General features: G+C 39.6%; 1 protein-coding gene across 1 annotated transcript in view; it reads right to left on the bottom strand.

Moving 5' to 3' along the window:
• The window catches only part of dnah9l (dynein, axonemal, heavy polypeptide 9 like), a 50764-nt gene that overhangs the window by 1506 nt on the left and 33334 nt on the right, over positions 1-15924 (bottom strand). Inside the window, exons 63-86 of the mRNA XM_074688503.1 lie at positions 14490-14591; positions 14030-14164; positions 13698-13871; positions 13465-13597; positions 13242-13344; positions 11612-11734; positions 11304-11508; positions 9364-9528; positions 9083-9223; positions 8788-8958; positions 8590-8712; positions 8307-8500; positions 8048-8196; positions 7722-7849; positions 5843-5980; positions 5635-5724; positions 5326-5517; positions 5007-5126; positions 4664-4723; positions 2634-2816; positions 2318-2500; positions 1705-1820; positions 302-414; positions 51-191 (exon numbers count right to left, since the gene is read on the bottom strand). Coding sequence (XP_074544604.1) covers positions 51-191; positions 302-414; positions 1705-1820; positions 2318-2500; positions 2634-2816; positions 4664-4723; positions 5007-5126; positions 5326-5517; positions 5635-5724; positions 5843-5980; positions 7722-7849; positions 8048-8196; positions 8307-8500; positions 8590-8712; positions 8788-8958; positions 9083-9223; positions 9364-9528; positions 11304-11508; positions 11612-11734; positions 13242-13344; positions 13465-13597; positions 13698-13871; positions 14030-14164; positions 14490-14591 — 3382 coding nt within the window. The remainder of the gene's footprint in view (positions 1-50; positions 192-301; positions 415-1704; positions 1821-2317; positions 2501-2633; positions 2817-4663; positions 4724-5006; positions 5127-5325; positions 5518-5634; positions 5725-5842; positions 5981-7721; positions 7850-8047; positions 8197-8306; positions 8501-8589; positions 8713-8787; positions 8959-9082; positions 9224-9363; positions 9529-11303; positions 11509-11611; positions 11735-13241; positions 13345-13464; positions 13598-13697; positions 13872-14029; positions 14165-14489; positions 14592-15924) is intronic.

The following is a 15924-nucleotide window of genomic DNA, read 5'->3' as shown; positions in this document are numbered from 1 at the left end:
AAACATGAATAGTTTGATTCAAAGATCACTTGTAAAAAAGATTTTACTACCTTCCATGTAGAGCCCATAAACGTACGCTCCTTCCCTGGCAGGCTGGTTGAACTCTTCCTTGAACTTCTTCGTCACATCGACCGTCAGGTTCACTTTGTCCAGGGGCCACTCGTTCTTACGAGCCAGAGACTGCATCACAGCTGGAAAATCAGGATGACATGATTAAAAACAAACAACAGATGGTGTGAGAGGAGGTCCACAAACATTATAATGAAGATTTTTTTTTTCATTAAGCAAGAAACCGTGTTACCGGTGAGGAAGGACTGCGGGTTGAAAAGTCCAGACAGCCAGACGACACTGGGCAGGGAGAGGTCCTGAGTCCAGCTGTCCAGCTCCTTACAACGCTGCAACACATCATTATACCTGACACAAAACACACACGAACACGCTTTTTCAGGTCACGTTTGTGGGACACAAGAAAAATCCCTGTTCATTAGACATCATCAATAGGTCTTCAGTCAGAAAAGTCTCCTCAAAAGTGGGCCAAGTCAGACCTACGAGGGAGTTGATGATCTGCAGATACGTGTCCTCACACTTCACAAATCTCTGCTCTCCAGATCATTTAACTTACAATGTAACAAACCACTTGAAGCTAGAGGAAATTAAAGTTAGCCTGAAAGACTGATATGCTTTACTCAATATGGCAGCCATTTATAAGATATATGAATAAAATAACCCCATACAAAATGACAAAATGATAATAATATTAAATATGTAAAAAAATTAGAGCACGTAACATCCTCCAAGTCATATTATTAATATTCAAGTCTTAATTTTTCTTAGTCTTATTACATAAAGTTATTTTTTTTTGTCAATTCAAAAGTTAATGTGTATGTTTGTAAATATATGTACCTATGTATGCATATGTATAAGTGTATACAGGTATATGTGTATAAAAGTGAATATGTGTATGTGTGAAAATGTAAATAAATAAATGAAAAAGATATAGATATCATTATGTAGGTATATGTGTGTGAATATCTATATCATAACATGGGTATGTTTATGTATGTATATAAATATAAATATAAATATAAATATATATATATATATATATGAGTTTTTTAACTGCAAAAACATTAATTAAATTAAGTTTGTTTGTCTTTTTTTCAGTAGAAAATGTCTTATTAGGTTTAATATAAGCCACAGTTACCTGACCAGTCCAGTAAAATGCCTCCTTGCAAGTTATTTAAAGACAAAAATTAGGTCTGAAATTCTTGTAACAAGTAAAAAAAATCTGCCAAAAACAAGAACAAGAAAAAACAATGGAACAAGAGAAATGTTACTTGATATAAGAAATTATTCTAGTTGTAAGCAAATTAGATCAAATTTTTCCTGTTCCTTTGGTATGTTTTTTTTTTAATTTCACAGGCAACTTAGACCCCATTTTTTTTTGCTTAGAAAACTTAAAAAAAGAATTTTATGGCTTCATGAGCTGAATGTGGCTCATATCAAGTATAACAGACAATTTTTTCTTAAAATGTGACAAAAACCCTTGATAAAATGTCAGTTTTTTGCAGTGTAAGTGTATGTATATTTTAAGTTTGGATTAAATTGCCTTTGACTTTTATTTGATATTTTATTATAATTTTTGTATTTGAAAAAGGACATAAACACCCAATAAAGAGAAGTTAAAAAAAAAATCACACCCACCATATAGCCAGGCTGTATGTGGATGGGTAGGCCAGCTTAGTCCAGGTGTCGGGGACGTTGTCAAAGAACAAAGCAGACTGCAGCTTCTCCATCTCAGAGGAGATGGCCAGTTCACCCTTTGACAAACACATTCAGCTTTAACATCACTTTAACTACACACGGCAAAGCTGCTTTATCTGACAAATTAACATCAAATAATTCTTAATGTGTCAAATTTTAAGATCTCAGTTTAATTACAGTAAATAGCAGCTGCTGACACTTTTGCACGACGGCTCACACCACCTGATCAGAAGCAGGAAATCTGCAACCTGCCATGGATTAATTTGGCACTATGAAGACTCCCTTGTGGCAAAACAGGAAGAGGCTTTTTATTCTTTAAGTGCACACATAGCTAATGGTAAGGATAATGGGAGTACTGGGAGATGCAGTTTTTATTTTGATGAGCACTAATACTAACACCACCACTGCTGTGGGACAAGAAAGCTAATTATCCGCTCGACTACGCTCTTTTGTCAGCAGACACATCAAAGTGAAAGGATACATTTTGGACTGAGATGTTCAGGGCTGCACTTTATACAAACATCATTATAAAAACAGCTGAGCTTGAGTCTACCTTCAGTCCCAGGTCAAGCTCCTTGAGCGAACGGCGGATTTCGAAGATGAGCATGTTCATGCGCTCACACTCCTGGAAGCAGACCAGGATGTACGGGGAGCGCTCTGCGGTCTTAGAGGTGATGTCAGACATATTGTACTCTTCTGGAAGCTTCTCAATCACCTCATCTAAAATAGTTTTCACCTGAAGGGAGATGAAGTCATAAAAAGAAGGAATTTAAGCTGAGCGATTCTCAGTTACCAGATAAAAAGATACAGATCAATAAATCTTTTTTTCTTTGAGATTGAAAAAATAAAAAAAGTGATTGTGTAGCCACCTTCTCCTCCAGCGTCTGTGAAGCTCCCTCCCCCATCACAGCATCAGGAGACTGCAGCTCCAGCAGGGTGTGGAAAAGGTTATCTGACGTTACTGTCAAGAACTCAATCTCTGCGTTGGGGTGCAACCCATAATGCACTGGGCTCTCGTGAGGCAGCATCTCATCTATGAAATCATGGTAACCCTGGAGACGGAGGCAGAGATCCATTTATTAATGCCATTTTTTCCTGACAGTTATACTCTCAATCATGATGCACTATTTAAAGTTACACATTATCTTTGGAGGTGGAGGTGTTTTGTGCTGCTTCACACACATATACTTCCTCTAAACTGCAAAAAACTGAAATCTTATCAAGTGTTTTTGTCTCATTTTAAGTAAAAGCTGTCTTGTTCTACTTGGTTTCAGATATCAGAACCAAACATGGAGAGGCAGCATTCAGCTGCAAATATCTGAAACAAACTGCTAGAAAATATCAGGTCCACTGAAATGCTTGCCTTTTAACAGCTGCCTTTTATAAAAGCATTTTAATATTTCATTTCTACAACTTTTTTAATTGCAAGATTTTGCAACTGCACTGTGACTTTTATCTTAAAATCTTTTTTTAAATCTCTTTTAACTTTTTCTAAAATTTATTTTTTTGTTTAATTGTATCTTATTATTTTAAAACTGCTTTTTAATCAAAATATTTTTTTTCTTTTGATATGTTTTTATGTAAATCTCTTTGAACTGTGTTGCTGAAATATGCTATAAGTAAACTTGCCTTGATATAAACTACATTCAACTGGTCAGTCAAAAAAATGGTTAAATTTCAAGTCATTTAAAGAAAAAAACGAGGTCTGAATTGTTTGTAACAAGTAAAAAAAAACCTGCCAATGGAACAAGAATTAAAAACAAGAACAAAAATTACTTGTATTAAAGCCATGGTCTATGATTTGAATGCTTTGGAAATTATTAATAACACAGTTTATGAGGCCATTATGGTCCAATGGGCCAATCTACACTTTAAAAAAAGCAAAATGAATGAAAAAAAATCCATCCAGTACATCAGCTGTAAATCAGCATAATAATTTACCAATGAACCGCCGTTCCCTTCATTTCGGGTTTGTGCGTGAGTCCATCAAATCCCCTGTCTCCCCTGCTCTGCACCGTACTGCCCATGGTCCCATCTCGTCCTTCCCCACTACCCCTCTCACGTCAGCTAGCTGCTCAGCTACTGAAGCTTCATGGAGCCAGAGAAGACCGAAACCAGGAAGCTGTTACTATTACCCTCTACAGCGAAGGGAAGAAAACCAAAAAGTTTCAAGCAAAAGGTTGAAGCAAGGAAGAATTATGAGCGATACAGGTGCCAACAGAGACTGAATACTGGAAAAAGCTGCAGAGGGATTTGGAACTGAAGACTGATGCTGAGACAGCTGAGTTTCTGTTGAACAGGTAATGACTTTGTTTACCACAGTGGGAGATGTCAGCTGTATAACTCTGGTTAGTCTGTGCCTATACTTGCTAATGACTGAACGCTGCTGGTCAGAACGGCTTGGCTCTGTCAATAGATTTTAGCATAAGTTAGCCACACATTTTTAGCTTTGTAAACTGGGCTGGTGAAGACACGCCCACAGCTGGCTCTGCTCTGATCAGCTGACAGTGGCAACACCAGACCCACTTCTCCCAGTTAATTTATGGTTTTGATCACACCGGTCCAATTGAAGAAGCTACCACCGCGTGTTACAAGGAGGATGACTGTCTTGTTTGTCACATTTTCTGCCGGTGGGCTTCTTGCTCTGTCGGAGGGGGCGTGTTGTTAGGAGGCGAGGAAGGGGGAGAAGAGCTGGGGGATCTTGGAACACCGGGGGGGACGGACTGCATTTTGTTACAAGGGATTCAGACCTCATTTGTCTTTAAATGACTTGAAATAAGACATTTTTTTTGACTGACCAGTTGAATGTGGCTCATATAAATTTAAAAAGGGCTTTCTAATGAAAATAAGACAAGAATACTTGTTAAGATTTCATTTTTTCCAGTGTAACTTGAGTTACCTTGTAGTCCAAGTTCGAGGGAACAACAAACCCTGGCGTCAAAGCAAGCTTACGGTCAAACTGGGAAATAAAAACAGGAGAAAGAAGAAGTTTTAGAGTTTTACCACAGAACAAACCACAAAATTATCCAATCTGGATGGCAGAAATTGCAGTCTCTAGGCCAAAACTGATCCAAATTACAGTTTATTGGAGCTGCCTCATTCCCAAATGCCCAAAGTCTGTTTCCAAAATAAGCCCCTACTTAACTCTGGCAGCAACTTGCAGAGCAGCAAAACAAAACTTCATCCAGACAGACCACATTAAAACTTAACGTCCCACTTTCTCTGTCTGCGTTTGGACAAACCTGGTTGGGCTGCATGAATTCCTCCAGGTACGTTCTGCAGAGCCGTCTGTCCCAGTCATTAGTGATGTGTCCTCCGTACATGATCTCCCCAAACAGATACCTCAGATCCTCCCAGGGCACCTTCATCACAAAGTCATTATGAAAATCAGTGCAGGTGCAATCATCATCATCATCATCATCATCATCATCATCATCATCATATCTCTCCTCTTCCTGCTGTGATACACTGCTCACAAACAGCCTCTAAATGCAGCTCTATCTCAGACCATCAGCTATGAAGAATCTCATTACCTACCCCTTCACAGCAACAGAGTCCCACCTGTGCGTTTGCCTCCAGGTAATTGTAGAGGACGTTAACTGATATTGTCAGGTCTCCAGTGTTGAAGGGATACTTCCTGTTCCAACCCTGCGGTCCAAACTTTCTCCGCTCAGCCACACAGGCGTGAAAGTAGCAGAGAGAGAAGAGGATGGTCTTAAACTCCTGCTCACGGCTGCACTGGTCCAGGATATCCTGCAAAGATAACAAAACATAATTTTTTGGGGGCCAGTAAGGAAAGCGTTTCAGTCATAATCCCAGTGGTTCAACCTTTTTGATGGGTTGGCCAAAAAAAGCCTGAAAAACACCCACCTGATCAAAGTTATCCAGAGCTGCATGCAAATTGGCGTGCATGCCTGTAGGTGGTTCATTTGTGATCTTGATTGCATTCTCCAGGATGCCCTGAGGGAAATCACCACAGCAGAGATGCAATATGAGAGCAGGAGTTATACCCGGGAGCCTGCTGTGTCTATCACTGATGCGCTGAGATGAACAGACTGTGTGTGAGTTTCGTCTCTACCTGCGGGATGATGTGTTCCTGGGGTGTTGGTGCTGGCTCAGCGCTCATAAACACTCTGTAGTCTGGATGGCTACCTTCACAGCAGCGCTCCAGGAGCTTCTCCAGTGAACCCAGCCAGCGGCCGACCAGGTGGATGTTCTACAGGGAGGGGAAGAAAAACGTAATCTGAATCTGGTTCAGTACGAGGAGACTGTACAAGGTGTGAACTGTGTTTTGAATTTTAAACAGACAAATTTCACAAAGAAATTTTCTGGTTTTCTATGAGAAATAATAAAATAATACCAGAATATGACTTAAAATAAGGGCTGTCAATTTAAGGTGTTAATTAGATAAACTACTCACACTGGAAATTAACGCATTATTAAAATTAAAGGGTTATAAAAATTAACTTAATATTAACTTATTGGCTGCCAGCCTTTTTCAGGGCATCTTGAACAATCTTTAAGATCCAAATAATATAGTTTTCTATGTCTATGTAAACACCAAAACAACCAAAGAAGAGTGGACTCTCATCTTTTATGTCTCTCTTACTGTTTTTGATCTGAAAACATATATTTATTTATCCCGTTCGTCTCAGACGCTCCATCCTTTGATCGTCTTCATGATCTCTGTTGACTCTTCTCACGATCCCGCTGCTCTTTCTCTCTAAAGTACCGCGGCACATCCTCAGTTTGAGCGTGAGCAGCCTAAACTTTTCTGACTTTCTCTGTCATCTCACATCTTCTCCTCATATCCATGCTGAGCTCTCATCCAAAGAGCGCAACGCTCTCACCCTCAGTAGTTTACGAGTGAACTGTTGAGTGACAAGCTCCACTAGACCCCGCCTCCCCCCGCTGAAAAACATCATTTACTTCCATAGATACAGTAATTGGCTGTGATCGAGTTGATGTCTATAGACATCAATGGCAGCGAACACAGATATTTAAATATTTAACCAGTTGAAAAAAAATGTGGATTTAAAAATCTTCTCTTCTTCGTGTATTCATATGATTAGTCATGCACTACAACTTTGTAATGTCCAGGAATTCAAATTCTTTATTTGGGGACCTAAGCAGATATGAGATTAAAATGTGATTAACTAGATTAATCAATTAAAAATCCTGTAATTAATAAAAAAAATTTTAATCGCCTGAAAGCACTAGTATAAATCATTCTCTAAATCTTTAATTGACAGGTGATCACTGAGGATAATGACATAACATTATCTTGCGCAGGGTTTGGCCGGGGGGAAGTTGGTGTTAGCTGACTGGCGTTAGCAAGCTACAAGCCTGACGTGGGTTCTATGGTAAATATGCTTTTCTTAAAGACCTACTATAACTGCACTTTCATCTGATGACAAAAGAAGCTTATTATAATAGCCAGCGTGATATTTTCTTTGCATTTATCCTCATTTGTGTTAACAAAGGTATTTTTAAGATGCTATCTAGCTACTGAAATAGCTCATCAGCTGTGCTAATCTAAAAAAATAACTACTTAATGAATTTATTTGTACGGTTTAAAGTACACAGAGTTTAAAAAGAGTTGTGAATGTTGGCTTATATTAACAACATGATTAGTTATTTCCATCAACTCTCACGTTAAGAGAAATTAAATTAAATACACTATAAGAGGGTGCTCTAATAGTTTTTTCACTCACTGGAGACCTTTGTTTTAATATTTTGATAAACTTTTGCCTCATGAGATAGTATGATAGTACACCATCATCTCCTGATACTGGTGCTTTCCTCTCGTGCCTGTCCTGTTCTATGCTGTAAACTGTGAACATGCTTTTTTTCCCCACTTACTTTTCATTCACTTTTTGACATATCAACCTGCTTTAATAAAAATATGTGGGGAAAAAATTTCTCCTGTTAATAGTGAACATGTCCTCTTCTCTGACCTGCAGTATGACCCAGTGACCCTCCTTTGAAGCCTTCTCCATGGCAACCTCAGCCACAGCTTCCTGGCCCTGGCCCAGGGACACGTTGTGGAGTTTTCCAAGGTCTATTGTGAAACCCAGCTTCCTTCCTGTGAACACAAAGAAACGAATTACAGGTCCTTCTCCTGCCGTAAAACATCCTTTACCCACTAATCATCATAAGGACAGAAGGGTTTTTTTTTCTTTCAATTTATGCCATAACGCCATAATTCATTATGTGAGTTTCTTTCAAGCAGCTTCTGTGAGTAGGTGCAGCTTCTATGTTTACAGCGGCTCTGTTTGAGTACCCAGTGATTCAACATCCTTTAGTGGATCCACTCCAGGCGAGAGGATGAAGAAAACAGGAGAGGCTGGACCACTTTCTCTGAAGGACTTTGCAAATTCAGTCTTTCGACCCTCCGTGTATTTCACCCCAAGTTTCTCCTCCACAAAGTTCCTGTGTTTGCCGAGGAGACGGACAGAAAAAGTCAGGGTTTACAAAAGAAGCTACAAGTAGAAACAGTATGAGGGAGATAATTCTAAAATGGAAAATGAAACAACAGTCACCTCAGGGCATAGGTCATACGGTCAGGTCTCAGGGCTCTCATCATGATGAGTTTCTGCAGGGAGCTCTTCCCTTTCCACTCCTGGGGAAACTTCTCCTTCTCTGGACACTCTGACTCCACCATCTTCTTCCAGCGTTTAGGAGAGCCTTCAATGTCCCGGTCCAGACCCCGAAACTCATCGGTGAAACTCATCACCTGGGTTAAGATAACACAGCAGGTGATGAAGTTTTAACCTTTTCTCTTACTCAGGTGAGCCAGCAAAGAGTGAATATGTGTGCCATCACCTTTATGGCGCTCCACGCTGAGTTAGAGAGGAAGTCCAGGGGGCAGACGTAGTTGTGGTCAATGTTGAAACGCAGCAAAAAGTCCAGCTCCCGCACATCAATCTCCTTACTCATCAGGAGCAGCTGGAAGACAAAGAGCTCAGTAAGAGAAGCAACTTTCTGTCATTTATTCTCAAACTGACGCAGACTTCTACACACCTGAAAGGTTAGCTGTGCCGTGAAGGTGAGCTTGTCCCTCTCAAACAGTCCCCTGCTGATGTAGTTAAAGGTGGAGTAGGTGACACAGTCTATGAGCGTGTTAACTCTGCTCTTCACATCGTCACAAGCCTCTGCCTGTGCCACGGCTTTGTGGAAAACCACATTAAAGGCCTGATAAAAAGAGGAAAAAGGGTTCAGATCAATTTCACTGCATTTATTTCCTCTGATTTTTCATGAAAAACTCCTTTATTTATCATCTGTTTTTTGGTTACACGACATATCTGTGTTTGTTTACCTTGAGGCTGAACTGGTACATGGGGTTGATCTTGTTCAGATCGTTCATGATGAAGTAGAGCAGAGAAGCCCTGACAGCTACAGGACGATAATGTTCCCTGGCTTCATTTATCTTCACCTCATTCACTTTAGCTTCAAGGACCTAAAAGACAAGGGGCAAAGAAGAAAAGGGGAGAAAAGCTTAAGTTAAGTATGGTAAAAGGGAAAATATGGAGGTTTTTTATCGTTTACTTTCCACTTATTTAGTTTAGGCCAATACAACAAACACACTAACAGAGTCACCTTCATCTCGATCTCAGCAGCCGTGTGTTTGGTGGTCTCAAGCTTCTCCACCAGCACGTTGTCGCCCAGGAAGTTACTCTCTGCTGCAGACAGCCTGGTCAGCAGCTCGTCCTCCAGAAGCTTCAGCTCAATCTTGAACATGTTTTGTTGTTTGGTGAGTTCACTCTGCAGGAAGTTCACACAAACAGCCGGGATCGTTTGGGAGTGAATTCCTATACACAGCTGTATCCTCTAATTCATGAAACTGAAGTTTCCACAGTTTGGAACAGAAATAAACCTTCTCTCTTCTTACCCCATGTCATTTTTCTCACTTCATGTCATTTTATCTCACTTTTTCTGGTGTGTAATAAAAAACCCTACAAGCTCAATACACATCTACAAGCCCGATACTCTAACTTAATGATTTCCTATCCTGACAAATTCAACATTTCCCTACCCTATGTATATATTGTTACTACTTTGTGTATATACTGCAAAAAACTAACTGAGATCATATCAAGTGGTTTTGTCTTATATTAAGTAAAAATTGTCTAAATATACTTGATATGAGCCACATTCATCTGACCAGTCCAGAAAAGTGTCTTGTTTCAAGCATTTAAAGACAAAAATGAGGTCTGAATAATTATTACAAGTAAAAAAAATCTGCCAATGGAACAAGAAAATTTGCTGGAAAATTTGCTTGAAACTCAAAAAATGTCTGAATACAAGTAACTTTTCTCTAGTTCCATTGACAGATTTTTCTTTCAAGCAAATCAGACCTAAATTTTGTCTTTAGATAACTTGAAACAGGACATTTTTCTGGACTGGTAAGGTGAATTTGGCTCATATTAAGTGTAAAGAGGCATTTTCTACTGAAAATAAGACAAAAGAAATTGGTAAGATTTCAGTTTTTTCCAGTGTATTGTTATATTTTATTTTATCCTCTTTGTACATTATTGTTGTTATTTGGAAAGAGATGCCAAACTGTCTTTAATTGTTCAATTGTTCACAACACTGAACATAAAGTGTTTTTTTTTTATTTTATTCTTTCTACATCTTGTCTTGTTGGTTCTCTTCTCATCTAGTCTCATCCAATGTGTTTCATCATGTATTTTTCATACCATCTCATTCCAAATTGTCTATACCTATATATTTTTTATCTCCTCTTATCCCATCTTGACTTAATTTTTCTCATCTCATCCAATTCTATCTCCTCTCATCATGTCCTGTCATTTTCTAACTCCATCTATTTTTTTTCTCATCTTGTTTTTCCTCATCTAATCTTTTTATCTCTGATCTCATCTTATTTTTATCTAATTTTATGTCTTTCTTATCTCATCTCACCCGAACCCCTGATGCCTCTTGTCTTGTAATTTGCGGTATACCCTGTCAGGTACTGATGCAGCTGAAATGACCTTTGTATCCCAGTGATGCCTATTGATTCATATTCTACACAGACCAAAGATCGCATCAAATGCACCTTGTCCCAATATATTGGTCGTGGGGTAAAGTTATTGTATATATATGTGTGTATATATATATATATATATATATATATATATATATATATATATATATATATATATATATATATATATATATATATATATATATATATATATATATATATATATATATATATATATATATATATATATATATATATAATATAACGTATTCATAACCATTTTGTGCCAAAATCAAATTTACAACCTCCCCTCAGTCTAGCAGGAATAAAACTGCAAAGAAAAACCCACAAACATTTATTTCATATAAATGTAAATTAATTCAGGAAGTAAGGGGTTAAGTTCTTTAATCAGTTGTAAAAGTTGTAAAAGTAAAAAAATCCAATGTTTTCAAGTCTATGAGTGAAGCAGCTTTATGTTATATTGCAGGTTAAGTTAAGCATTAACTCGTCAGTTTGTGAAGAAAATGAGATACTCATCACTCTTTTCACCCACCTTCAAGTGCTCCAGGTCTGGTCTTTCTTGATTCACCACTTGAGCCAGCAGCTGGTCCTCCAGACCATCCCTGGTTACGGTGAAATTGATGAGGGTTGTCTGAGCTTGAATCTCCGGCTTATAGTGAGGATTGGCCAATTTAGTGTGGAGGATCAGTCTGAAGCCAGGGTGGAAGAAACACTCCTTATCCCCGACTTTAATACAGCTGTCCAAAAGCAGAGCAGAGAGGAGAAAAGCACGGCTTAAGAGGAGAAGACAGAAAGCTGAGAGCTTTATATGGACGTGTTTTTCATTGCTTCATGTTTCACCTGCCCTTCTTGATGGTGTGTCGTCCCAGCAGAGGATCAATAACAGGGTCAATGGTTTCTTCCAGATTCTCTATGAGGACGGTTTCTCCTGCTACAACAGCCTGCTCGATCACATCCACATACCTGGAACAAGGTTTATTGTTTACAAGATGAAACACAAACACTAAAAGTAATAAAAGACATAACTGATGAAAAAACTACAGCAGCAGCTTGTGGTAACCTATGAGTGTTATGATCTAATAATAAAATCTCAATTCTTGAGAGTAAAATGTCTGAAAAATACAATTTGATACACATTCACTGGCCACTTTATTAGCTACACCTTGCTAGTACCGGGTTAGACCCCCTTTTGCCTTCAGAACTGCCTCAATCCTTTGTGGCATAGATTCAACAAGGTACTGGAAACATTCCTCAGAGAGTTTGGTCCATGTTGACATGATAGCATCACACAGTTGCTGCAGATTTGTCGGCTGAACATCCATGATGAGAATCTCTCGTTCCACCACATCCCAAAGGTGCTCTATTGGATTGAGATCTGGGGACTGTGGAGGACATTTGAGTACAGGGAACTCATTGTCATGTTGAAGAAACCAGTCTGAGATGATTCCAGCTTTATGACATGGAGCGTTATCCTGCTGGAAGTAGCCATCAGAAGATGGGTACACTGTGCTCATAAAGGGATGGACATGGTCAGCAACAATACTCAGGTAGGCTGTGGACTTTAAACCATGCTCAGTTGGTACTAAGGGGCCCAAAGTGAGCCAAGAAAATATCCCCCACACCATTACACCAGCAGCAGTCTGAACTGTGATACAAGGCAGGATGGATCCATGCTTTCATGTTGTTGACGACAAATTCTGACCCTACCATCTGAATGTGGAGAAGAAATCCAGACTCATCAGACCAGGCAACGTTTTTCCAATCTTCTATTGACCAGTTTTGGTGTTGCTGTGTGAATTGTAGCCTCAGTTTCCTGTTCTTAGCTGACAGGAGGGTCACCCGGTGTGGTCTTCTGCTGCTGTAGTTCATCTGCCTCAAGGTTGGACGTGTTGTATGTTCAGAGATGCTCTTCTGCAGACCTCGGTTGTAACCAGTGGTTATTTGAGTTACTGTTGTCTTTCTATCAGCTCCAACCAGTCTGTCCATTCTCCTCTGACCTCTGGCATCAACAAGACATTTTGTCCCACAGAACTGCTGCTCACTGGATATTTTCTCTTTTTGGGACCATTCTCTGTAAACCCTAGAGATGGTTGTGGGTTAAAATCCCAGTAGATCAGCAGTTTCTGAAATACTCAGACCAGCCCGTCTGACACCAACAACCATGACACGTTTAAAGTCTCTTAAATCACCTTTCTTCCCCATTCTGATGCTCTGTTTGAACTGCAGCAGATCATCTTGATCATGTCTACATGCCTAAATGCATTGAGTTACTGCCATGTGATTGGCTGATTAGAAATTTGCGTTCATGAGCAGTTGGACAGGTGCGCCTAATAAAGTGGCCAGTGAGTGCATGTTTCAGTAGATTCATTTGTGTGGATGCATCAGAAATAAAGCACCATGTCAGGTCTAGAGCAGGTTTGTATAAAAAGCTGTCCTTGAGATTTCTGAACAGTCGAAGAGAAACACTCACCCTCTCTGCCCTAAACTGACAACCTTGAGGCTGTTTCCACAGCGACTCTTGATCCACTTGATTCCTTGTAGCTGGGGGTCAATGAGAAGAGGCCAGCGCTCACCTGTAGTAAAGCATTCATGACCCACATGAAAAGATCTTTAAACAAAACTGGCAGTCTACTCTCACTCAGTGCTGCTACGACTATCTTGATGAAAACAGCATCTTTAACTCGGGTACTCACAGTTTGTGAGGATGGTTGCATTCTGAGTGGACATTTTGTCTCCAGGTAAGCCTTCATTGTTCCACTGAGCCACCATTGCATCATCAGTCAGCATGGACACAGGATCTAAACCTCCTGTCATGGGGATGGGGTCCTGAGGAGAGTGGGAATGAGTGGGTGAGCAGCTGTAAGGATCACAGAGTGTGTTGGAGTCAGTTGAATAAGGAAAAACAGACAAAGAAGCTAGGTTTGACCTTCTGGCATCGTAGGAAAGGCATCCAGAGGTTGTCCAGCAGCTCCTTCCTGTACTTCTTGGAGAAAGAGCCAGCGTAGGAGATGAAGGCTGCTGTGAGGAGGACGTCCCCACTGAGAGTCTCTTCCTGCTCATGGTACTGAGCCACCGAGTGGGCCCAGCGCACATTCTCACTCTGAAACATCCAGATTTATACACAATCAGTGAGACTCTGGAGAGGTACATAAATCCTACAGAAACTATGTGAAACCTCAGCAAACTACACCCAAACATCATGACTTAAAAGAACTATATGTCTGAAATTAGTTCCTCATTAGTTGCTGCTGTGCAGACCTCCAGTCCTTTGACCAGACGATTTGCTAGCTCTATTGTCTTGTTGGTGCGGTTGACTTCTTCTTGGAAACGTAGTTTCTCTGATGTGGCTTTCTCAAATGCTGTTGTTAAAAGTTCCAGGCTACCGTCCAGCTCCTGGAAGACGGAGAGAAAAGGAGATCAGCTAAAGATATGACCTCTCTCCTTTGATGTTATTAAATACAATTTATCTCTGAAATGTATGAGCATTATTTTAATTTACATACAGAAAAAAAATTCTCTGAGCATCAATAGAATACAAAAAACATGACATTAGTTCAGAGACACTGAGCAAAATCTGCCCCAAAATCTTCCTTAGAGGCACAGAGGCTGACAAAATAGAGAAGTAGGAAGCATTAAAAATACATTCCCTTCAGGCTCATAGCAGTGTTGTGGACCCTGCTCCTCTTTGACAAAATGAAAAAAGGAGACACAGTCTTACAGCAAGTTTCTTCCTGATTGCCTCGAGCTTCTCTGCAGCCTCAGCCAGATCAGCGTTGGCCTGAGACAGACACATCCTCTTCATCTCCACCTCACAGAACACCTGTGCAAGAGATGTGGAGACAACAAACACACATAGACAGGATATCACAACAGAGATATCTCATATTCTAGCAGGTTCACTCCTTAATAAGTATCTTTCACTCAATGTCTGAGTGTATGTACAGTGAGGAAAATAAGAATTAAACGCGTCAACTTTTTTCTCATCACATTTATTTCCAAAGATGCAATTCAAACAAAATTTCTACCAGACGTTAATATTAACTCAAATTATCCACACATGAAAAGAAATCATGACATTCAAGTCCATAAATAATGATTATGTGGAATGAAGTGTGATAACACAGGAAAAAAGTATTGAACACGCTAACTGAGACTCATCTAACACTTAGTGGAGAGGCTTTTGTTTGCAATGTCAGCTTCCAGACGCTTCTTGTATGTTTTAACTACTGGAGTCTTGTGGGCTGAGCATCCATAGAGGCCATAGGGGTGGAGTGCATTGCCTATTGTTTTCTCTGTAACAATTGTACCTGCTGCCTCCAAGTCTTTCTGGAGCACTTTCAGGGTGGTCCTTGGCTGGTTGAGTCCTCTTCTGACTATCTTTCTGACTCCCTGTTCAGAAATCTTACAAGGAGCTCCTGTGCGTGGCCTGTTGATGGTAAGATGGTGCTTCTTCCACTTCCAAATAATGGCCCCAACAGTGCTGACTGGAATATTCAGGTGCTTTAATATAAGTCTGTAACCAGTTCCATTCTGATTCTGAGCAACAATCAGGTTGTGAATGTCTTCAGAGAGCTCTTTGCCTTGAAATTGAAAGTTCAAGTAAAAATTACTGACAGATTTCAGGTGATATGGTGCATTTCCTTGCCAGAGTATACAGCCTTTCCATGGTGTGTTCAATACTTTTTTCCTGTGTTATCGTACTTAAATCCACATAATCATTATTTATGGACCTGAACGTTGTGATTTCTTTTCATGTGTGGATTGTTTGAGTTAATACCAATGTCTGGTAGAAATTGGATTTGAATTGCAGCTTTGGAAATAAATTTAAAGACAAAAAAAGCTGGAGCTTCAATACGTATTTTCCCCCACTGTATGTTAATGCATTTGTTTTCTAACACTGAATGCATTCAGAGCATCATTCTGCGAGTGTGACATACAAGTAAACATACACATGAATAAAAATACAACAGTAAAAAGAGTAATACTCACAAAAATCTACCCGGGGCAGCATAAAAGTGGAGGAAACAGAAAATAACCTGTTGAACAATACACTGAAAAGCACTATACACTGAAAAACCCCACACTGTTTGATCTTTGATGACATTTAATGAGAGTGAGAGCTGGTGTCTCTATCTGTGTGTGTGTGTGTGTGT

Source organism: Halichoeres trimaculatus, unplaced genomic scaffold, assembly GCF_033239565.1.
Source record: "Halichoeres trimaculatus isolate MK-OKI-2021-1 unplaced genomic scaffold, fHalTri1.1 fHalTri1_scaffold_15, whole genome shotgun sequence".
NCBI classification, from domain to species: domain Eukaryota; kingdom Metazoa; phylum Chordata; class Actinopteri; order Labriformes; family Labridae; genus Halichoeres; species Halichoeres trimaculatus.
The sequence above is the reverse complement of the archived record's forward strand: the minus strand, read 5'-3'. Positions and strand labels throughout refer to the sequence as shown.